The sequence below is a fragment of the Brassica napus genome, chromosome A2, assembly GCF_020379485.1.
Source record: "Brassica napus cultivar Da-Ae chromosome A2, Da-Ae, whole genome shotgun sequence".
NCBI classification, from domain to species: domain Eukaryota; kingdom Viridiplantae; phylum Streptophyta; class Magnoliopsida; order Brassicales; family Brassicaceae; genus Brassica; species Brassica napus.
In genome coordinates this window covers 14,242,837-14,267,196 of record NC_063435.1, presented here as the reverse complement: position 1 = coordinate 14,267,196, position 24,360 = coordinate 14,242,837, and the positions used below count along the sequence as shown (strand labels likewise).

The 24,360-nt window shown below is 34.5% G+C and overlaps 3 protein-coding genes, 1 long non-coding RNA gene and 1 other non-coding gene across 7 annotated transcripts; 2 read left to right on the top strand and 3 right to left on the bottom strand.

Annotated features, from left to right (window-relative positions):
• Positions 1-950: 950 nt before the first annotated feature.
• On the bottom strand, positions 951-3,477 carry LOC125584279. Its single transcript, XM_048752525.1, has 9 exons — positions 3,094-3,477; positions 2,738-3,005; positions 2,423-2,537; positions 2,230-2,354; positions 2,004-2,085; positions 1,797-1,908; positions 1,543-1,706; positions 1,355-1,475; positions 951-1,235 (listed from the first exon to the last, which is right to left on the bottom strand). Exons 1-9 carry the CDS (start codon positions 3,475-3,477, stop codon positions 951-953), a joined length of 1,656 nt encoding a protein of 551 aa, XP_048608482.1.
• A 2,260-nt stretch (positions 3,478-5,737) lies between these two features.
• On the top strand, positions 5,738-10,997 carry LOC125586187. Its single transcript, XM_048756019.1, has one exon. The coding sequence runs from the start codon at positions 7,304-7,306 to the stop codon at positions 8,081-8,083; it is 780 nt and encodes a 259-aa protein (XP_048611976.1). The 5' UTR covers positions 5,738-7,303; the 3' UTR covers positions 8,084-10,997.
• A 1,426-nt stretch (positions 10,998-12,423) lies between these two features.
• LOC125586186 lies at positions 12,424-14,088 on the bottom strand. The gene is made up of 2 exons (XR_007322757.1): positions 13,586-14,088; positions 12,424-13,244 (listed from the first exon to the last, which is right to left on the bottom strand). It is a non-coding gene; the product is annotated as an uncharacterized LOC125586186 (long non-coding RNA).
• An 8,757-nt stretch (positions 14,089-22,845) lies between these two features.
• TRNAW-CCA lies at positions 22,846-22,917 on the bottom strand. The gene has a single exon. It is a non-coding gene; the product is annotated as a tRNA-Trp (tRNA).
• Positions 22,918-22,976: 59 nt separating this feature from the next.
• Positions 22,977-24,325, top strand: LOC106418714. Of its 3 annotated transcripts, none has more exons than XM_013859481.3 (5): positions 22,977-23,146; positions 23,266-23,359; positions 23,450-23,552; positions 23,650-23,869; positions 23,957-24,325. In XM_013859481.3, exons 2-5 carry the CDS (start codon positions 23,279-23,281, stop codon positions 23,970-23,972), a joined length of 420 nt encoding a protein of 139 aa, XP_013714935.1. In that variant the 5' UTR covers positions 22,977-23,146; positions 23,266-23,278; the 3' UTR covers positions 23,973-24,325. The 3 variants fall into 3 exon arrangements, with proteins under 3 accessions (XP_013714935.1, XP_013714927.1, XP_013714939.1); XM_013859473.3 differs by having other exon boundaries at positions 23,007-23,146; positions 23,231-23,359; XM_013859485.3 differs by having other exon boundaries at positions 23,013-23,146; positions 23,270-23,359.
• Positions 24,326-24,360: the final 35 nt, after the last annotated feature.

Sequence of the window (24,360 nt, the reverse complement as noted above, 5' to 3'; positions counted from 1 at the left end):
TTTAAAGGTATTTATTCAATTTTTGGATTATATCATTTATTTTTTCCATATAGCACTGGAAAATTTTGAGTTAGTTATTTTTAAAATAAAATGTTCTGATTGTAAAAATATTAATTCATATATTGTCCACATGTATATTGTTCTATACTACTAAAGTTTAAGTATTGTTGTTTTTTTATTTATATCATATTAAATTTTTTGAATAATATGGTTAAATTTTTAATAATTATTAAAGAATAGATCAGTAACCCTCACTCCATGTATATAAATATTCCATAAATATAAATATTCGGATGACTAATTAAAAAGATTTAATTTTTTTTTAAATATGTAAGACGTACTTCAATTTCATTAGATCGGCATGCAATGCAGGTTTGTACTTTTGTTTGATTTAGGACATATAAGTGAGCGCAACAGTATATAATCTTCATATTTGTCATGTTTTGTGATCACAAGCTTATTTTTTTGTTGAGATCTAGATGCTTAATTATGATGCAACAAAATAAGTCTGGGTTGTGTGTCTGCTTTAGACTATATAAAGCTATGTGAAAGATTCTTTAAAATATTCTGAAATGAAAAATTAGTATCCAAACTGTGAATACAGATTCATGCCTATGGATCCACGCCCCTAACCATTCCTCATATCCTGTTACTAATCCTGATTCTGCATCTGAAGCCACTGATGTGCTTAATGTAGTAAGGAGACGACTCAGCACCTATAAACTAAGCTAATCCCTACTAACTATTAAAAAGTTCAAAATAAGATAAGTAAACTGGCTTAAGAGATCGTAAAAACCATAAAATGAAAATTGTATTCAAGGAACTTAAACATAAAAGACAAAAGTCTGAAAGTTGAAATGAAAAAAACGCAAAGTCATTCAGAAAGCATAAAACATAACTCGAACTGCAGCAAAAACAATCACTGCGTATGAGGAGAGCTTGAAGCTATATCAGCCACTCTTGCACCGCTTGGCCTCATCTGCCTCAAGAATCTCAGCTGCTTTTCTAGCCCTATCACCCGCAGAGTTTCCAAAGCCACTGGAAGCACCAGGTTCCTCGGATGTTGCTGGAAGTGCAACTGCCAGTGGGAGTATCTTCGTTACAGTTATGGTCTGAGTCTTGCCTGAGAAATTGTGATCCGAGACTTTGACGATGAATTTGCGAGTCTGGCCTATCGTGTCAAGTAAAGCTTGCGGGATCGGCACACAATGATCAGCTCCAACTCCTTCATTAGACTAATAACCAAGCAATATGTACGTTAGGTCAACTAATACTGCCTTTCGGAATCCATGAATAGGCGATGGTCAGCAGTAACACAAATATGTATATGATGTATAATCAGGTAGGAAATTACCTCAAAATAAGTAGCAACCAATTCTGCAGCATGTTTCCCACTCAGCTCCTTGCCAGCATCGCCAAGAATGACAAAAACTGCTTGCTCACTCTTATCATAAACTGATATCTTTGTGAGGTACCTACAAGAAATCAAGATTAGCTATCAGCGCTGATAAAACATAGTTCAACTATGATCACAACACTTACTGAGGAACGCCTGTGATCTCAGTCTTCCAACACTTCTTATTGTTGCAAATCATAGAGGTATGACCTTTGAAAGCCTTGCTATTACATCCACCGCAAGAAATGTAATACCAAGGAGAACCCCGGACAACATCATCTATTGTTGCCGTGCATTCAAACCAAGCGACCTTCATCGTGGAAATTAAAATAAACCTCATTAGTTCCCATGCACATGCAAACGTATTTAAAAACATTAAAAAAATAAAAAAATATTGTACCTTTGAAGTTTCTTGCTTGATGTAGGTGAATAGCTCCTCAAGAGTCACTGCCTCCGGCTTAGTGACAACCTCAGCAGCAACACTATTAGCAATTTCTGCGTTAGAATTCAACCTGATGCAAATAAGCCGTAAGTATGTTAAATAATAAGCTGCACGAAATGTCACATCAACAGATGAATGATAATAACTGCATACACAAATCCCTACCATTCGAGATAGTCCTTGCTAGGCTGGACGTCGGAATCCATGAACACTCGAGATGAGGACATAGAAGTGATAGCAAGGGTTCCTGTTAATAACATATGAGTGAATGTGATTAACCGTAACATACTATATGATTGCTCACCTAACAATTAAAGTTTACTTAAGGTAGTTTTATAGAATTTCTCTAAGGTCTGAATAGGAACATGATGTTTTAAAGTGGAATGCTAACCTCCAAGATGCTTAGGATTCACTGTGGTGACCAGAAGAACGCTTGGAGTCCCTCCATACGATTTGAATTTCTGGCAGAAGTCGGATGCAGCCTGGTCCCATAGATAGAGCTTCATCACTGGTCCGCTACATAAGACAAAAATATTTGTTAACAATAACACAAAACGAAAGAGGCTAAGGTTGGAGAAACATACTCAAGTGCCTGAACATGAACACACAGATGCCGTTTCTCTGCTATATCAGCTTCGTCAAGAACCATGTGTTCAGAGATAGTTTGCCCATTCACCAGCTTCATGTGGCCAACATAGTCTGAGATACCAAAATATAAACCGTATACATCAATCTTATACTATAGTAATATAACAAACCCGTCTATAATTATACTCTCATAATTTAACAAACGTATCTATAAGATCAATTATACTCTCATAATTTAACAAACGTATCTATAAGATCATCATCAGTAGCTCAAATATAAAAGGTAATCTAAATAGTTCAACATGGCTTACCATAAAGATCACCCTTGGAGTCACAGTTGGCCCTAAACTCATCGTAGCTGTGGAACCTGAACCTATCTACTGGAAAGAGAACCGGAGGATTCTCAAAGACCGACAAAGAAGAATTCCAAGAGAATGAAACGGTGGCGCTATGATCAGCAACCCGATACTGAATTTTGCTTCTGGATCCGAAAAAGTTGGTCAACTTATAGACGGAACCAGCTGAGAGATCAAATGTTCCTACACGACCAGCCGGAACAAAACCCTGAATAACAGTTCCCTGTCGATAAATCCAAATCATTAATTAATTAATACACTATCTCAGTCGTGCAAAACCAAACAAAATAAGTAAAAAATTGGAAACAAACCTCTTCGTCGATAAGGAGCATCTCTTGACCAATGAGAATTTTGGTATTTGGATTTCGGGCCTCCCATAAGTGAATCAGCCGGAACCTCAACTCGGCCTCCTGTGGGCCCAGCGAAACATCCCTGAACAACATCACTTGGTCGCGATGAGCGGATGAGAGACCGGTGGTAGCTTCAGGGTTCATCGGGTTGGCGGTTCCAACAGACGCATGCGCGCTAGGAGTCATCGCAGTCGCAGAGGAAGCAATAGACTTTCCGTTTGGCTTAGCAGACGCAGAGGAGACGACAATAGACTTTCCGTTTGGCTTAGCAGACGCAGAGGAGACGACGGTCTTCTTGCCGGACGTGCGTTCGGTGGAGGATGAAGAGTTACGGGTAGGCTCCATCGGGATGAGTATTTGAGAGAATCGTAACAGCTTTGATGGAGGCATGAGATCGGAGAAGAGATTTATAAATAGTAAAACAGAGAAGAAGACGAAAAGAATCCATTAAATGGGTTAAAGCAAGATTTGATTAGAGAAGTTAATGGTGAGGAGGTTTGATTACAAAAGCTAGTGGTGAAGTTACTCGTCGATTCGGATTTGGAGAGGTGAGAAACGGCAGAGATAGAAGTGGAAAGGAAGGTGACGACGCAATTGAGGCTACGACATACGACGCCTAACTCATCAACCACCCATGGGCCATCGCCTACAGAAAAACAGGCCTAATACACATAAGCCCAAACCATTAAAATCAACAAATAAAACGGGCCGAAAATACGAACCCAAACCATTGTAACCTCGTAATGACGTGGCCGTTTTGTGTAATATGACTGGTTGAATATATCATCCGACGTGGACACCTCCATAGAGCCTTATATGCTGCTTTTAGTATAGTTTTGATTAAGAAAAATTTTACTTTTGAAAAATTAGTATTTAATACATAAATTCAACCAATAATAAAAAAGCATGAATTATTTGATTGGTCACAAAACATGTAATAAATGTAAAACGTGTTTTGGATTATGTAAATATTTTACATTATGAAACAAACAATTTTTACTAAAACTACTTACATATCAAAACAGAGGGAGTAATAAATTATTTTTTAATGATTTTTCTCATTATTCGCTCTGCAATATCCACATTAAAATTCAACCATTGGTTGCACTATTTGATTAGTATTAAGTGAAAATAAAATACATATGTGTGAATAATAGATTGGCTTTTAATTATTACAACTATTAATAGCGTCGCAATAAACACATTAAATCTATTACAAAAATGAGATTTGAATAGTTCTTTTTCTTTTGTCAGTTCACATGAGATATGATTTCTGGAAATACATACTTTTTAAGTTTTTTACAAACAATAGAAAGGTGATTTAATTGACTTTTGTATTCCTCTCATTGAAGGAAAATCTATAAATGTGAAAAGAAAATATATTTCTGTTTTTATTAAAAAGAACACTATATCATCGAAACTTAAAAAGGCAATAGATTAACGTTTTATAATTTTGCTCCCTCTCAATACCCACACTAAAATCCATCCATTGGTTACACTATTTAATCAAAATTAAGGTATCAACTGTGTCTGTAGCTGCCGATAATCTTGCCGCTCACGCATCTGGCTCAGCTGAGAATAGAGCCGTAGAGAAGACAGCTTTTGATGTGAAGCTGGAGAAGTTTGAAGCGGCGTCGAAGATTAAGGTGAATAAGGAGATCAGAGTATTTACGGAGCTGGGACTGAAAGGAGCCGGAGGCGATGAGAATCCAAGAGGCACGACGATCTTGGCAATGTTTGAACAGCAGCCAGCTTTCAAATCCGCTAGGAAAATTCTTGAATCCGCCAGCGGGTTGATGCTTAACAGAGAGTGTTCTTTCAGAGAACAGAGAGGTGTAGTTGCTCATCGCATTCACCGAATACATTTATAGGCGAAGGTGCAATCGGTTACCGTAGATGATGATGAGGCTGATTAATTGCGAGAGAGTGAGAGGAGAGATCAAAATCACTTGAATGATTGTAGTAATGTAGAGGAAAAACTGAAACTGCAAACGTTACAAAGAAGCTGCTGGGATTTGGTGAATCTCGAACGGCACGGGAACTCTGTTAGCCTCCTCCCCCTATTGAAAGAAGCCCAAAATAAATTCTGGAAAAATTAGTGGGGCACTGAATTTGACACTTAAAATCCGAATCCCATTGTAACGCGACAAAACATTTTTTGTAATTGAAGAGAGCGTGCCACGTGGCACAATATTGGAATAGGAGAGGTGACGTGGACGCAGGAGGAGCTTTTCTAAGCAATTTTATTATTATAGATATAGATATGTGCTTCCATCGTATTGGTTCGACTGACATGCACAAAGAACTACATAAGATATATAAGTATTTAACTATACAGAGTAAACAATAAAATAATTGAAGAAGTTAAAAAAAATGGAAGAAAGAGTTAGTGGAACTCTTTAAATTTCATAAACACAAAACTTTCCAATTTTTTTTAAAAAATAAAAGTTATAACAATTGTCTGTGCATATAAGTCACTCACAAATGTATTCATTACCAATTTTTATCACAATTCTAAGTTTTTAATCTTCAACAATGTGGGGGAAGTAACACACTAAAAAAACATACATGAGATGAATATATTGAGGACATTTAACATGTAAATAAATAATGCATTTTATTTACTTTTTTTATTGAATTTCTTTGAATAAGAGACATAATTTAGTTTTACTTAAAATAATGAGTATTTATATTATCTTTACCTACTAATATTGTAATAAAATATATTATAAATATCAAAAACATATAAGAAAAGTAATAAAAAAATATAAAATAAATAATATATATAACAAATTGAAATATATAATCCGCGCACGGACCGACCCTTTTTATTTTAAGTGAAATAACACATGTCTACAATTTAACCAATTAAATACTATAACTAGAATTTAATTCATTTTTTTCATTCTGCTCTTCACCTTATATATAATTTCCAATAAAAAAAATTGGATACTAAAATTTTTAAATTGTGTAAGCCAAAAGCAATGAATGATTTAAAATTATATATTTTATATTTGTCTATAGCTATTTATATTCTTATTATAGATTCTAAAATTTATATATTAAATAAACGTACTAAATATATAATCAAAATTAAAATTAAAACAAAAAACCCGGGCGTAGCCCGGGCCGACCCTAGTGTATTAAAGTTACCAAATGTTAGGAGAAATTAAAAGTGAGGATATTACGTCAGTTTTGTTGCCAAACAATTTTTATTAGTTATAATTATTTTAGGAAATGATGTAAATTGGAAAAAACAAATATTAATTAAAGTTAAGATTATTTATTACTTTATTGGCATTGCTTTTGTAAATAAATTATAAGTTTTAGGGGTATTTTTTATTTGTACTTCTATTTTAATAAGATAGACGCGTGAGTAATAGATTCTCGTTGAATAACTAAGTCTATTAATAACACTGCAATAATCACATTAAATCTATTACAAAAACAAGATTTGAATAGTTCTTTTTTTTTGTCAATTTGCATGAGATATGATTTATGGAAATACGTACCTTTAAATTTCTTTACAAACAGTAAAAAATGATTTATTTGACTTTTGTTTTCATCTCATTGAAGGGAAAATTTATAAATGTAAAAATGAATGACATTTCCATATCATTCTACAAAGAGATGGGACGCAAGAGTAGCATATAAAAGACCACAAGACATGACACAAACATGCATATCTTCATCTCTTTAGACGACTAAACCGAAAAACGAGAAGGTAATCTACTTTTCTCACTCGTCGTGTCTATTTTTATTTTTTTTTCATTAGTTTATAATTCATATTCTCCAGAACTCTGATTCCAATCATAATGCGAGATTCCAGTAACCTCTTTAATGAGAGATGATCATTGGTCAATGGTCATCCAAATATCTACAACTGGTTTGTTTTTGATAAGTAGTGTATACTTCAATTTTTTTTGACCAACCATTTTGGCTTTCTGATCATTTGTTGTATTTGATTCATGCAATTCATTTTATTGCTTATGATATATGTTTTATGGATCTCTATGCACTTTTGCTTTCTTTTGTACAAGTAGTGTCAATGTTGTGTGGAAGACTGATATGAACCTTGAGATTAATTAGTCTTTAAGAAAAAGGTTTTGAATTTGTTTTTCATGGCTAAGTGTTGTTTCTGGTAAATGTTGACATCATTTTAGCAGGAAAAATGCCAAAGGAGAGACCAGTTCCAAGCAACCGGACCAGAGTGTCACCATACCCACTTCGCTCTACAAGGACTCAGAAAGAACCTATCGAGGCACCAGGGCCAAGCCAATGGGAGGATGTCATGTGTGTGATCTGCCAGGAAGTGCCACACAATGCCGTCCTCCTGCGCTGCTCTTCATCCTCTAATGGATGCCGTGCTTACATGTGCGACACGAATTTTCGTCACTCCAACTGTTTCAAGCAGTACCGCAAAAAAAACATGAGCCGCGTAACCAAGGTCTTGAACTGTCCGTACTGCAGAGGAGAGGTTCATGAGGCGATGAAGGTGCAGTCGGGAGGAAGGAGAGCTATGAATGCTAAACCGAGGTCTTGCGCTTTCGAGAACTGCAACTTCTCAGGGACATATTCTCAGCTTAAGAATCACTTGAAAGCTGATCACCCTGGTTCCACCCGACCCTTGGTCGACCAGGAGAGAGTGCGGGCATGGGAACAGATGCAGAGAGCTACTGAGCACAATGATATCATGACTGCAGCTGGTCTCTCGCATGCCTTGGAGGTTTCCTATGAACAGCTTCCCAATGTTCCTCCTCGTCTAGTGATTTTGCATTGGGTCAATGGCGTGGTGCTGAGCATTTTGCATTATGAGCTTCCCAATAGTCTTCCGCAAAGTTTCGTGGTCCGGGCTGGGGTCAATGGGGTGGTGCGGGACTATCTTTTGCGCTTCAACGGGCTTGACACTACTTTGCCTCTCGTGAACATAATTCGTAGATGGACTCTCTGAAGATTCTTAGCCATTGTTCAAAATTTGGATATATAATTAACCCTTTTTGATGTTTCAAAAATATACATAAGGTTCAATACTATATCATTCATTCTATAATTCATACTAGGTGATTCTCATGTGCTTATTTATAAAGTAAATATATTATAATAACTAACTAAAATTTTACTTTCAATTTTTTTTAATATTTTACATATAACTTTTTTAAATAATATAATATTATTTTAATTACATACGTAATTTTAGATATATAATGTCATGTCAATTTAGTTATTATTTGGATGTATTAAATTATTTATATCTCTCCAAATTCAAAAATAACTTTTTCTAAACAGATACAATTTCGATTAATTTTTTATTTGCATTTGGGTTAGCTGTTATGTTTGATAGCAAAATAATGTATAACAATATATATATGTCTAAAAATTGAATAGAAAATAACTAAAGTTGACTGAGTCAAAATTAAATAAGGGGAAATTTTACTTCTACACTTTCTTTAGTACCACATTTCAAGTATACCACTAGTATGGGGACATTTTCACAAATACACTTTTCATTAATGACCAAAAGACCATATTAGCCCTAACTTTATCTCTCTCTCTCGCGATCCTCTTTTCTTCCTCTCTCTTTCTCTCGATCTTTTTTCTTCTTCTCTGTCTCCGATTCACCGGAGATCCACCGTCTCTCCTCCTTCTCCTCCGTCCCTAACCAAGGCTTGGATATCGCGTCTCTCCTCCTTCTCCTCTTACTTCCTCCGATTCTGCGATCTCGGATTGCTTCGCAACCACACCAAAGCTCTCTGCCTCTCTGCCGGCGCCAGACACGCTCCGATGGCGATGGCCCAGATCGAGTTATCTGACGTTACCGCCGTGGAGTTGGTGGATTCGCTTCCTCTCGAGAGAAGAGCTGATCCTCATAACCTTCATTTTTCGACGGTGCGTTTGATTTCGCGTTTACTGCGCATCTTGATGATGCTCTGTTTCCGTGGAGGGTCGTGGAGGAGATGGAGAGGACGGTGAGGCGAGGCGCAGTTGATTATTTAACAAACTTTATAAACTGTTTTATAAGCCTTTCTAAATTGTCTTTTAGTTGATTGAGTTACTTAACACATCGTTTTCTGCAGCTGAGGTGAAGCCTTCACTTGCGTTATATCATACTTTTTATCGCTGCTAAAAGAAACAGACTCTGCAATCTAAGACACAAGAAGAAACTAAAAAATGTCAATGGTTGGTCAATAAGACTTTAGAAAAAAAACAAGAGACAATGATGAATTTGATGATTAACATTGTAGATCAAAGAAAATGTGTGATGGCAGAGTTGTGGCTCTCATATAAGCTTGAACATATGCTTCTTTTATGAGTGTCGGGAACTGAACATGTCAATTACATTACTAAATAACTTCGATTTATAAAGAGTTATAAATTTTAAAAACTCAATGTTCACTATTAGAAATCTTTCTCTTAGATCAGAATATTAATAGATAACTCTTTCTCTTAGATCAAAACAACAAAATCCGAAAAAATACTTACAGGTTGTGATTCTTGCTGAGGATTCAACATTTGAAGTTATAAGACAGTTTATAAAGTTTGTTAAATAATTTATAAGGTTTATAAATTCTGCACAATTTTGAAGTTAACTACGAGGTATTGTGATACTTCAACAGAGCTACCAGACAAGCCAAAACTGATCATCCAACGTTCAAATATGAATTATGTTGAAAATGATTTTTTGTATTTTAGGTAAGGAGGAATTTAGTGAAATTGAGAATTCACACCTTGCGGAAGTGTTGTAGAACTAGCTAGAAAGAATAACATTCAATTTTCAGGAGAACCTTATGCAAATAAGATTATTGATGAATGGGGGTAGATCTATGGTTCACTTTCTCATATCAACCAATGGGGTTAGATCTATGATTATTGATGAATGTAAATAATTTATAAAAGTTTATAAAAAACGTTATGAAAGCATACATTCAATTTATAAGGGTATTATATGAGTTCCATAGGTTTATAAATCAACTAAAAGAGTCTATAACAATTTAGAAAGCCTTATAAAACAATTTATAATGGTTTGTATAATAATTTATAAGGGTTTATAAGGGTACGTAAATAATGTATATGGGTTTATAAAAATAATTTATTAAGTTTATACACCATTATAAATATTATAAAATAATTTATATGGGAATTTAAAATTTCTGAAGCGGTGGAGTCTTGATTGCTGTCCACATGTACCTCAGAATCTGCCATGTATCATCATCTCTTTACAAAGCCTTATAAGGATATGTAAAATTATTTGTAAGAGTTTATAAACTATTAATAAATGCATATAAAACAAGTTATAAAATCTATAAACCATTTATAAATGTTTATAAGAAAGTTATGAAAGTTTATAAATAATTTATAAGGGGTATGTATACTATTAATAAGAGTTTATAAAAACTGTATGAAAGATTATATTCAATTTATAAGAGGTATTATAAGAGTTGTATAGGTTTATAAATCAACTAAAAGAGTCTAAAACCATTTAGAAAGCCTTATAAAACAATTTATAATGGTTTGTATAATAATTTATAAGGGTTTATAAGGGTATGTAAATAATGTATACGGGTTTATAAAAATAATTTATTAAGTTTATACACCACTATAAAATATTATAAAATGATTTATAAGGGAATTTAAAATTTCTGAAGCGGTGGAGTCTTGATTGTTGTCCACATGTACCTCAGAATCTGCCACGTATCATCATCTCCTTACAAATCCTTATAAGGATATGTAAAATTATTTGTAAGAGTTTATAAACTATTAATAAATGCATATAAAACAAGTTATAAAATCTATAAACCATTTATAAATGTTTATAAGAAAGTTATGAAAGTTTATAAATAATTTATAAGGGGTATGTATACTATTAATAAGAGTTTATAAAAACTGTATAAAAGATTATATTCAATTTATAAGAGGTATTATAAGAGTTGTATAGGTTTATAAATCAACTAAAAGAGTCTAAAACCATTTAGAAAGCCTTATAAAACAATTTATAATGGTTTGTATAATAATTTATAAGGGTTTATAAGGGTATGTAAATAATGTATACGGGTTTATAAAAATAATTTATTAAGTTTATACACCATTATAAAATATTATAAAATGATTTATAAGGGAATTTAAAATTTCTGAAGCGGTGGAGTCTTGATTGCTGTCCACATGTACCTCAGAATCTGCCACGTATCATCATCTCCTTACAAATCCTTATAAGGATATGTAAAATTATTTGTAAGAGTTTATAAACCATTAATAAATGCATATAAAACAAGTTATAAAATCTATAAACCATTTATAAATGTTTATAAGAAAGTTATGAAAGTTTATAAATAATTTATAAGGGGTATGTATACTATTAATAAGAGTTTATAAAAACTTTATGAAACATTATATTCAATTTATAAGGGGTATTATAAGAGTTGTATAGGTTTATAAATCAACTAAAAGAGTCTATAACCATTTAGAAAGCCTTATAAAATAATTTATAATGGTTTGTATAATAATGTATACGGGTTTATAAAAATAATTTATAAAGTTTATACACCATTATAAAGGATTATAATAAAACAATTTATAAGGATATGTAAAATTTCTGAAGCGGTGGAGCCGTGCTTGCTGTCCACATGTGCCTTAGAATCTGTCACGTATCATCATCTCTTTACAAAGCCTTATAAGGGTATGTAAAATTATTTGTAAGAGTATATAAACCATTAATAAAGACATATAAAACAAGTTATAAGATCTATAAATCATTTATAAATGTTTATAAGAAAGTTATGAAAGTTTATAAATAATTTATAAGAGGTATGTATACTATTAATAAGGGTTTATAAAAACTTTATGAAAGCCTTATAAAATAATTTATAATGGTTTGTATAATAATATATAAGGGTTTACAAGAGTATGTAAATATTTTATAAGGGTTTATAAAAATAATTTATAAAGTTTATACACCATAATAAAGATTATAAAATAATTTATAAAAGTATGTAAAATTTCTGAAGCGGTGGAGTCTTGCTTGCTGTCCTCATGTGCCTCACAATCTGCCACGTATCATCATCTCTTTACAAAAGTATATAACTATTTATACAGGTTTATAAAACTATTTAAAAGGGTGTATTAAACTATTTACAAGAACATATAAGCTATTTATAAGTCTATTGTTAAAAGTACAACTCGACGATTTATAAGTTTTTATTAAGAAGTTTTTAAACAAGAGTTGATTGTATATGTCTATACAAAACACATAAATGTTTGAACTTGAGAAGTCTTGTGAGGAATGCTAGGCAGAATGAGTGTAAGAAACTCAAAGTGATTTATAAGCGTTTATAAATTTATTTACAATGGCTTATAAGGTAATTTTTCTAAAATCCCTCCAAAAGACAATCAACACAAAAAAGACATATCTGGTGAAAGAGCCACGTCCTTCAACAAGGGATATATTGCTTTAACATAGTCTGAGAACATCAAGGCTTCTCCATATCTCACTCTTCTATAAAAGAAACAATTGAAACCAAACTCACTTACATGTCCAACTAATATCTTCAACTATGTAACTACTAAAAGAGAGATACAATTGTTTTAGTATAAGAGATGTCTAAATAAGATGAGAGAGAAGAATGTACTAAGAAGCCAACTCTGCAACTTTTATAAAGCGTTATAAATACGTAATTCTTTGATAGCACAAACCACATTCTTCTTCAGAGTCTCTCTTGCCTCTTCAAACAGCTCACCAACCTCGTAAATTTTCAAAATCTGAACAAAAGCCAGTCACATATTATTTCTACGCATCAGCATTCACTTCCAAAAATAAGATTCAAAAATAGTATGCTTTCGTAACTCAACAAACTCATCATTCATCTCCACTGCTTCTGTAGATATTATACACAAAACAAGACATAAAAAATAAACTCACAAAGTATAAATAGAACGTTACACTACCAAAACACCAACGTTCCACCTCATATACTGCACATACTAAAACATTGCTAGTCAAACTACAAATAGTAGCATTGTATTACCTTAAGGAAGTGAGATACTTAGATATGCATATCACCACACATATTCTCCACAACATCCTTTAAATCCAAAAGCTGACAACACACATTTGTAATTCTCTGCAACATCACCAAATCAACCAAGAGAAGAAGTAATCATAGAATAATTATACTCTTAGGTTAGTACCTTCTCATGAATTAAATAATTATATAAATCTGAAAACTATGACAATAAATCAACAAAATCAATAATTGTACTCTTACGTTAAGCTTTGTGTCTTTTGATTGCTAACAGATCAACAGTAAGATTTGAAATGACCCAATTTATAAGATCTTATAAATTTGAGATCTGAAAACTTCACTTGAAAAACTTCGTCTTCTTTCTTAGAAACATATCGATTTTGATAAATCAAGCTAAGATTACAGAAAGAGGCAAAAATCACCATATACTATCATCTTACCTTTGTTAGTGTTTCTTAGGCGTTGAGAGATCGTCTCGTTCGTCTGAGCTTGTCGAGTCTGTCAGCTTTGCCGGAGAACTTCTCGGCATGCGATTCGTGACGAACGTGACCGATTTAGCATCGGAGGATTACTACGACTACATAATGCCGGCGGAGGAACGGCGGGATGTCCACTCGCCGCCACGCTCTCCCAATCCGGTCGAGTTCGTCGGAGATCGTCGAGTTCACCGGAGATCGCCAAGTTCGCCGGAGATCGCCGAATTCGCCGGAGATCGCCGAGTTTGCCGGAGATCTCGTTGGAGCTCGTCTCAATTTGATCTCAGTTTCATCTCGTGACAGACATTTGGAGAAGAATAGATCTAGGTTAAATTAATGAAATGAGTGATATTATGGTACTTTAGCCATTAAAATTTTAATGGTAAATTTGAAAAGTGTAAAGTTGAAAAGTGGTATTAGGAAAGTGGTATTAGTGGCAATTCCCCATTAAATAAATGAAAAATAAGATAATATGTTGAAATTTATTCTAAATAATATTAAACATAAGAATTAGATTTTCTTGTATATTTTTATTATACATATATTGGATTATATGAATATAAAGAAAAAATAAATTAAAACAAAAGTAAATATTAAGCAAAACAAAGTTCTTTTTCAATACGGTAAAGTATAATACTTTTAGTTTATTAAAATAATTTAGAGTTATGCTAGTTAAAACAATTTTTTAATTATTTGATCAAAATATGTTCATAGTAAAGAAGTGTTATTAGTTTCCTTTTGTAATATTTTTTATCTTGCTTAAAATATTTGTTTTTAAAAATACACACTGATTTTTGGGATTTGTATATAAAATCATTTTATATTAGTTAAATATTTTGAAACGTTTTATAGATAATGTTTTTCATTTTGTAGTCTGATAAAAATGTAAAATTTTCTATAAAATACTAGTATGCAATAATGAATAAATTATCTCAATAATAGTAGGGCAAATCTCCAAAATAGCACATTTCTAAGTTTATATCACAAAAATAGCACTCAAAAACTAAAATGACCAAAATAACATTTTATCTTTTGAAAAATTTAAATTTTTTTATTTTTCAAAATTTGAAATCTTATCCCCAAAACCTCACTTCTCAACTCTAAACCCTAAAACCTAAACTCTAAACCCTAAACCCTAAATTCTAAACCTTAAACCCCATCCCTTGAGTGCTATTTTTTTGTGACTTTTGGCCTTGAGTGCTAGTTTGGGAACAAAAACTTGATTTAGTGCTATTTTGGTCTTTTTCTCATAATGGTAACTATAAAATATTTTTAAGCGATGAAAGATAATTTTTAATGTTATTTTTAAATTATTAATCTAACAAAATGGATAGATATAAAATACATTAATTATTTTGAAAATATATAACATTATGTTTTTAAGATAATGTTTTAAAAGGAAAATGATTTCTTTTCTAATATCAAAATTATTTTTGTGAATTTTTCTTCTTTATGAAATCACACTATATATTAAAACATATTCATACTAAATTCGTTTGAAATTTTTAAAAATATTTATTTTATTATAAATGTTATTTGAAAACAATTAAAAATAAAAATAAAATTAAATTTGGTTAACAGAAATTAGTAAATAAAATGTTTATTTAATTCATTCAGAGTAATAAATTAACAATTGACTATCAAAAGAATTAATATGAGTGCGGGAAGTAAAAAGCGAATTTAACTTTTAATCCAAAAAAAAAGTTGTGCACACAGAAATATTTTATAGCTGATATATCTCCTATATATTAAAAGAGAAGCATTAAAACATTTGAGGTAGCCACATGTCATCACCACAATGATTCTTAAAATCCTTAGAGATATAAGTTGATTCATATAAATATATAATGTGATTTTTATTAAACTAATCATAAATTAATTATTAATGTCTCAATTATTTCCTTAAAAAAAATTACGAAATTACCTAATGTGGCTAATTTATATATGACAATTAATGATTTTGAATAATAAAGATTTGATACAAATTAGTGTATATCTATCATTTTTGTTTAACTTTAAGTTATTAAAATAAATTAAACAAGCACATTAATCATATAATAAAAATTTAGATTTTTTCGTATATGTTATATTTTGAACTTTTTTTAAAGTCTCCCATTGAAATTTCTATGATCCATGATTTAATTTTTTTTTATGACAAGATACAAATTATTACAAAATCATGTAAGTAGAAAGTCTCATATTTATTAATATCTTTTAATTAAACTATATACCATAGAAAATACATAAAGATTTTAATTTTGAAATTTGGTTTGAACAAAAATTTTTTGATAAAATCTTTGACAAAATTCTGACAATTTAAAATTTAAAATTTGAATTGAATATTTATAAAAATTATAAATTACTAAAACTTTTAAAAACATTGCAGAATGAAAAGTTGTTATCAACAATTAAATTTTTTGTTATAAAAAGTACAAATAAGTAGAATGCATCATTTAAAAATATATCAATATTAAAAATATACTATTTATCTATGTATATATTATGTAAATTTAATTATATAAAATAGAAAATAGAAAAATGTTCGTTTGGATTAATAAAATTTATTTACGCATTCACATCAATTTAATTATATACGCACTAGTTACTGACTCTTTTATTATCCAATATATATATATATATATATATATATTTATATATATATATATTAATTTTTAATATATAAAATAACATATAATATGTAAAATAATTTATATATACGATGTTCATTCCGGATCTTAATCTAGTATATAGATATTTATATAAAAAAATCAAATGCATAGAGAAATGGTTAAAGAGCAAAAAGGGAAAGAATAAGAGTATGGCCTCTCTCAATTATTTGGCAAAAGAAGGTTGAAGGCCGAGAAACGCTTGTCCACGTAGATGGACATATATATCTATTGTGGTGGAAAGGTTTTGAAAACCGGAGCGGATAACGAACCGGTGAAATATTTGAATCACGGTTTAACCCGGTTCAACCGGTTTAACCGGGTTTTAATAATAGTATTTTGTATATGTATATAATAACATCACTAAATAATATATACACAGATATAGTTCCTATTTTTACCGTTAATTGTATTAAACTAAACATTAATGATATTTTGACTTTATTCCCCTACCATAAACCCATTCACCTTTTTAACTTTTCAAATATTTTATTTTCCATTTCAGCACATCCGCGTTTCTGTTAGAGTAAGCATGAAGTTAACAAGACAAGGAGAATGACGTGTGAAGCAAGCTAAACATAGTCCTAATCTATTTGAGTTTGAGATATGGATAAAGATGTTTTAGGAGTTATCTATAAGCATGATAATAGGATCTATGTTTAGTTATATAAATACATCCATCGAGTTATGATGAGATTGTATGAGTTTGAGGGATTAAAGGTTTTGAGTAAGTTTTACCTTTGAGGTTAATATAAGAGAGTTATTCTTATTCTTATTCTTCATTCACATACACAATCCATAAGCAATCTAACGTAGAGTTTCAACACGTGGTATCAGAGCTTCAAAGTTGAAACTATGGGAGATCTTACGGTGGTTACGGCGAAGCAACAAGACATTGGATCATCTACGATCAAGTGTCCTATATTGAGTAATACAAACTATACGGTTCGGGCAATCAAGATGAAGATCTTATTGAAAGTACATGATGTGTGGGAGCTTATTGAAACAGAAGAAGGAGACGTGAAGAAGAACAACATGGCCATGGCACTCCTAATCCAATCCATTCCCGAAAGCCTAGTTCTACAAATCGGAGGACTAGATACAGCTAAGAAAGTCTGGGAAGCCATTAAAACGAGACACATGGGAGCTGATAGAGTTAAGGAGGCGCGTCTGCAAACACTTATGTCGGACTTCGACCGACTTAAGATGAAAGATTCTGAAACTATTGATGAGTTTTCAAGCAGAATCTCAGAGATCTCTTCGAAATCCTCTGCTCTTGGAGAAGAAATAGAAGAGTCAAAGCTCGTCAAGAAGTTTCTGAAGAGTCTTCCCCGGAGAAAATACATAACTATTGTTGCTGCATTGGAACAGGTATTGGATCTTAAGACTACTAGCTTTGAGGACATCATCGGACGCCTAAAAGCTTATGAAGAACGTGTCAATGAGGAAGAAGAGACGTCCGAGGATACAAACAAGTTGATGTATACAGAGCAGCAATACACTCAAGGTTACAATGGTGAACACAGAGGCCGTGGTCGTGGAGGAAGATTCTTCAACCGAGGAAGAGGTCGTGGTCGTTACAATGCTGGAAGAGAAGCAAGAGATGCAACGAGGATCACCTGCTATCGATGTGATAAATTAGGACATTACGCCTCTGACTGTCCTGATCGATTGTTAAAGCTTCAGGAGGCTCAAGAAACCAAAGAGGGAGAAGAAACACACTTGGCTGATGAGCTGATGTTGAATGAGATAGTATTTCTCAACGAGGAAAAGGTGAAACCCAACACATTTGAGACTAGTCTTGACAAAAGCAACGTGTGGTATCTAGACAATGGTGCTAGTAATCACATGACTGGGGAACGTTCTTACTTCACTACACTCGATGACAGCATCACAGGAAAGGTTAAGTTTGGAGATGATTCACGTATCGACATTAAAGGCAATGGGTCTGTTGTTTTCCGATTCAAGGATGGAGTGAAGAAGATGATGTCAAACGTATACTTTATCCCGGCTCTTAGGAGCAGTATCATAAGCTTAGGCCAAGCTACAGAATCAGGTTGCGAGGTGAGAATGAAGGAGGATCTTCTAAATATATATGATCAAGACGGGAGGCTTTTGATCAGAACCAGCAGAGGGAGAAATCGATTGTATAAGGTAGCGTTGGAAGCAGAGAACGCAAGGTGTTTGCAGGTGATAACGTCCAGTGATTCAAGCAAGTGGCATGTGAGATTGGGGCATATTAACTTCGATAACATAAAGCTTATGGTCGATAACGAGCTAGTCACAGGAGTACCAAAGATATCTATCACCAAGAACACATGTATCTCCTGCTTACTTGGTAAGCAAGCAAGACGACCTTTTCCACAAGCAACAAACTTTCGAGCATCTCAGCGACTGGAACTACTACATGGAGACCTCTGCGGTCCAATTAACCCTTCAACGATCGGCCAAAACAGATATGTATTCGTGATCATTGATGACCACACTCGCTATATGTGGACAATGCTATTAAAGGAGAAAAGTGAAGCCTTCGGGAGATTTAAGAAGTTTAAGGCACTGATAGAGCGAGAAGCAGGAACCACCATCAAGACTTTGAGAACTGACAGAGGTGGAGAGTTTACATCTCATGACTTCAACAGCTTCTGCGAAGAAAATGGGATACAAAGACACCTAACTGCACCGTACTCTCCTCAGCAGAACGGTGTGGTCGAAAGGCGCAACAGGACGGTACTGGAGATGACAAGAAGGATCTTGAAGCATATGAGCGTCCCTAACTATATGTGGGGAGAAGCCGTAAGACATGTGACATATCTTGTCAACCGCTCAGCAACTAGAACTCTTGCTTACAAGACCCCTTACGAGATGTTCAAAGGGAGCAGACCAAACGTGTCGCATCTAAGAGTATTTGGTTGTATTTGGTACGCAAGAACAGAAGCTCCTCACAGGAAGAAGCTTGATGATAGATCACGTGCTCTAGTACACCTTGGAACTGAACCAGGTACCAAAGCTTATCGTCTGTATGATCCCACAAGCAAGAGAATTCACGTGAGTCGAGACGTAGTGTTTATGGAGGAAGAAGGCTGGAACTGGAAAGACTGCGTTGAGAAGGACAGTACGGGCTCATTCAGCATCAAGATTGGAGAATTTGGAAACAGAGGACTTCGGGAAGTCGAGCTTGATGAAGGCTCTATGGAAGACAACAATACGTCACTGGTTAGAATGGAACAAGGAAGCAAAGAAACAAGTGGTAATGATGATAAAGCAGTTGACAATGAGATAGTAGAGATATCTGATGGAGAAGAAGAGGCACATGAGGAATCTGATCTAAGACGTTCAACAAGAGTAAAGAAAACTCCAGAGTACTTGTCAGATTATATCTTGATGGCTGAGACAGAATGTGAATGGCTGTTGATGGCAATAAATGAGGAGCCGTGGAATTACTCAGAGGCTAAAGGTATGAAGGTATGGGTAGATGCTTGTGAAGAAGAGATAGCATCCATTGAAAGGAATCACACCTGGCTTCTAGTTGATCTACCTGCAGGGGCAAAAGCCATTGGATTAAAATGGGTATTTAAGCTAAAGCGTAATCCGGATGGGAGTGTGAACAAGTACAAGGCAAGGCTGATGGCAAAGGGATATGTACATAGACATGGCGTTGATTACGACGAGGTGTTCGCACCAGTTGCAAGAATCGAAACCATTCGTCTCATCATTGCATTGGCAGCATCACATGGCTGGGAAGTACATCATCTCGATGTAAAGACCGCCTTTCTCCACGGAGATCTTAAAGAGGAGGTTTATGTAAAGCAGCCTGAGGGTTTTGAGGTCAAAGGGAGTGAAGAAAAGGTGTACAAGCTCTCTAAAGCCCTCTATGGACTTAAGCAGGCTCCAAGAGCCTGGAACTACAAGCTAAACAAGATACTCCGAGATCTGAACTTCACACGGTGCTCTAAAGAAGCTTCGTTGTATCAACGAAAGAAGAACGAGGAGATTCTTATTGTAGCAGTATACGTGGATGATTTACTTGTTACAGGATCTGATGTTGCAATGATAAGCGAGTTTAAGCAAGAGATGGCCTCTAAATTCGAGATGAGTGACTTGGGTAGGCTCACCTACAACTTGGGGATCGAAGTGGTACAGCACGAGGGAGGCATCACGTTGAGACAGGAGAGATATGCTTCACGTATTCTTGCTGAGACAGGTATGAACGACTGCAATCCCACACATGTACCGATGGATATGAATCTGAAGTTATCCAAAGCTACCGATGAGAAGGGTGTTGATGAGAAGAAATACAGAAGAAGCATTGGATGCTTACGATATCTTATCCACACACGCCCTGACCTGTCATACAGCATTGGAGTTCTTAGCAGGTATATGCTTGATCCTAAAGTCTCTCACGATGGAGCTTTGAAGCAGGTTCTGAGGTATTTGCGTGGAACCAGCACTTATGGACTCACTTACACGCGCGCTGATACTGTAAGGTTGCTAGGATACAGTGACAGTTCTCTCACCGTCGATGATGATGATGGTAGAAGCGTAACAGGACACATATTCTACCTCAACGACAGTCCTATCACCTGGTGTTCTCAGAAGCAAGAAAGCGTGGCACTATCATCTTGCGAGGCTGAGTTCATGGCAGCCACTGAAGCTGCGAAACAGGCCATATGGCTTCAAGAACTTCTAAGCGAGATCACTGGAGGAGAATGTGAGGCAGTAACCATCCGAGTTGATAATAAGTCCGCTATCTCTCTTACGAAAAACCCTGTTTTCCATGGCCGCTCTAAACATATTCACCGAAGATATCATTTCATAAGGGAGTGTGTCGAGAATGGTCAAGTGGAGGTGGAGCACGTTTCAGGAAGCTTGCAGAAAGCGGATATCTTGACTAAAGGACTCGGGAAGATCAGATTCACAGAGATGAGAGAACTTATTGGAGTTGTAGATGCAGCACAGGTTCACTTCAAGCTTAAGGGGGAGTATGTTGGAGTAAGCATGAAGTTAACAAGACAAGGAGAATGACGTGTGAAGCAAGCTAAACATAGTCCTAATCTATTTGAGTTTGAGATATGGATAAAGATGTTTTAGGAGTTATCTATAAGCATGATAATAGGATCTATGTTTAGTTATATAAATACATCCATCGAGTTATGATGAGATTGTATGAGTTTGAGGAATTAAAGGTTTTGAGTAAGTTTTACCTTTGAGGTTAATATAAGAGAGTTATTCTTATTCTTCATTCACATACACAATCCATAAGCAATCTAACGTAGAGTTTCAACAGTTTCTTCTTCTTTCTCCTCCATTGTTACGTGAGCTCAAGTTCCTGTAATGTTTTCATTTACATTTTTTTTTCGTGCACATAAAAGGTTTCTTTTTCGTTTGCTATATCAAATCTAGCTAAATCAAAGCAAATTGAAAGAAAATTCTTTATAAATCAATGAAGAACAAATGGTTAATTAGATTTGAATTATAAACCGGAGTTTTCAATAAAACCAGGTCACCGGTTCTTACGGTTTTTGGCCGATTTTACCGGTTCAACTCACATCCGGTTTTAGAACTGACCCGGACTCGGCTAGGTGTGGGAGTCACGGTTGAACCGGTCCAACCGGCCGGTCCAGTCCGGGTTTCAAAACCTTGGGTGGAAGAGAAGTAAACAGCATAAAGAAAACCAAAAGGGGGTTCGCGTTTCAGAAGCGAAGCCACCACCACACCCTTTCTTTCTTATTCTTGGGAGTTCAGTGGTGGTGATCGCCATGTCCGTCAGGAGGTCCCCCAGGACCAACCACTTGAAGCTATCAATCATTAAACCCATTTTGCAGTGATAAGTTTATGAAACTTAATTTGCTTTGTAGATTTAAAGAGAAGCTAGGATACATACATACCTTAAAGTACTGGGAACACACAGGGCACTCAAAAGACTTGCCTTTCTCCAGCCAAAACCAGACAACGTCATGCTCATCCTCTGCCGTTCAAAAGATATATCTCTCTTTGCTCCACATTAAAGTGGGTAAGATATGATATCTGATACGTAGAGAGAAAGAGAAAAAGAAGAACACCTGCTTCACCTCCTGGGCAACCAACTATTCTCATGTGGTAGTAGGATTTGACTATAGCAGGAGCTTACTGTAGCAGAGATAAAGTAAAAGTGAAAACAAGAATCTCAGTCTATCCCATGTTGATTTCATCCAAGACAGTAGTAACCTTTGTTCCAAAAGGACCCTCGGGAAAGTCTATATCGAGCAGCTTCCTTCCCTGGTGAATGGTGAAGTAATAGCAATCAGAATCTGATGAAAGTGTAATGAGAATACATCACAGAGCCTTTGCAGATTATGAAAATTTAAAGTAACATACCATTAATGTGGTGTAGCTATAAGCTTAAGCTATCTCAAATTATGAATCAGTCTCACAGAGTAACATTTCAGCATCATCAAACAAGAAAGAGGAATGCTTTTGACCATCGACTTCCCCCCTGGCTACGTTGTTTCGACATTAATTTTAAATAAACAGACGTAACTATGAAACAACAAAAATAAAGGATCAAATTTTCGGGATTTTTGAACCCGACGTGAATCGAACACGCAACCTTCTGATCTGGAGTCAGACGCGCTACCATTGCGCCACGGATCCTTGGTGCTTAATTACGTATCTTAATTATAAATCACATCAAATTTAAATTGATTTACCGACGAGAGGTTGATAGATGAATTAGGGTTTATTGTTTGCGTCTCCTTCCTTCCCCCTTGCTGACTATTACTCTGACTTGGAGTCTCCATTATTTTAAAACCCAGGTGGTGAGGAGGACAAGCACTAAATCGCCAGCTGCTTTCTTATTTGAAGCCTGTTTAATTCCATTTAGGTGAGCCGACTAGTCCATGTTAGCTAACGGTTTTGGTTTTTATTGGTTCAGCCATTGATTTAGTATTTGGATTGTTGCTGTTAGAAACAAAGTGTTCTTTATGCCCTTCCTTCTCTTAGGAAGACTTAAAAGATGGAGGAACTCAGCGAAGTCTTGAAGAACAATAGGACGCAAGATATCTCTTGGCTTTGCTCTCTTTCAGAACCTGAACTGGTAGTTATATTTATTTATTTACTTGGAGACGAGGAAACCCATTCAACGATTGTTATTACCAATCCTCCTCACCAAAATTCGTTTTTGCAGGATTTGCTCATCAGCTTAAAGAAGCTAGCCATTCATCGAGCTGAAATAACTGATCACTACGAACTTGCTGATTATTTTGATCTCAAGTTGCTCCGCGCTCTCGGTATGTCTTGTGTTTTTGCTTCTATGTTGCACAATCATGATTCTTATTGTGAAGCTTTCCATCTTTTACAAGTATGTTACTTGGGGGTATATGACAGGGCTTGTGCTAATGGAATATGTAAGAAAAAAGGATACCTCCCTTGTCCCAAGCGCTGTTCATCAACTGATGGGTTTGGATAAATGCAATCTGTTGAAAACTCATGTCGATGATACAACAATAGACATTGAGGAGATAGTGACCGGAATCTGCAAAATGAAAAAGAAAAAGAAGAAGAAGAAGAGAAAACCCATCAGATTAAGAAGTAAATCTCTCAAAAGGTTGGTTGGTTGGTTATTCTAATCACTACTTGGATCTACTTTTTTCCTTACTAGCTAAATTTTTATGCCTTGGTTTCGTGTTTGAAGGAGGCGTTATAAGTAGCTGTGGTTGCGGTGGGGGAGAAAAGACTCTTCAACCAATAATCAGGATATTTAACAGCCAGAAGGAGCACAAAAGATGGATTTTGATGAAAAATGCATAAGCATGGTCATGGACATGGTGGACGCAACGATGCAGGGGTGGCTTCCTTGAATATTTAGTTAGCTTCTTTTGCCAAGCAAGTAGCTTACTTTGTGCTGTCTTGTGGCAGATTTAGAAAAGCTGCATCTTTCATAGTAAAGGCATTATGATGATTTTATATCAAAGATGCTTTAGTTTGAGGACCCAAGTGTATCTTTATCATCGCTTTGTATTCAAATGTTAAAGAAGTTCAGAGGCGCAGGGTTTTTCTTAAATTTTTTAAAATGGGTGGGGCTATAACATGATTAGT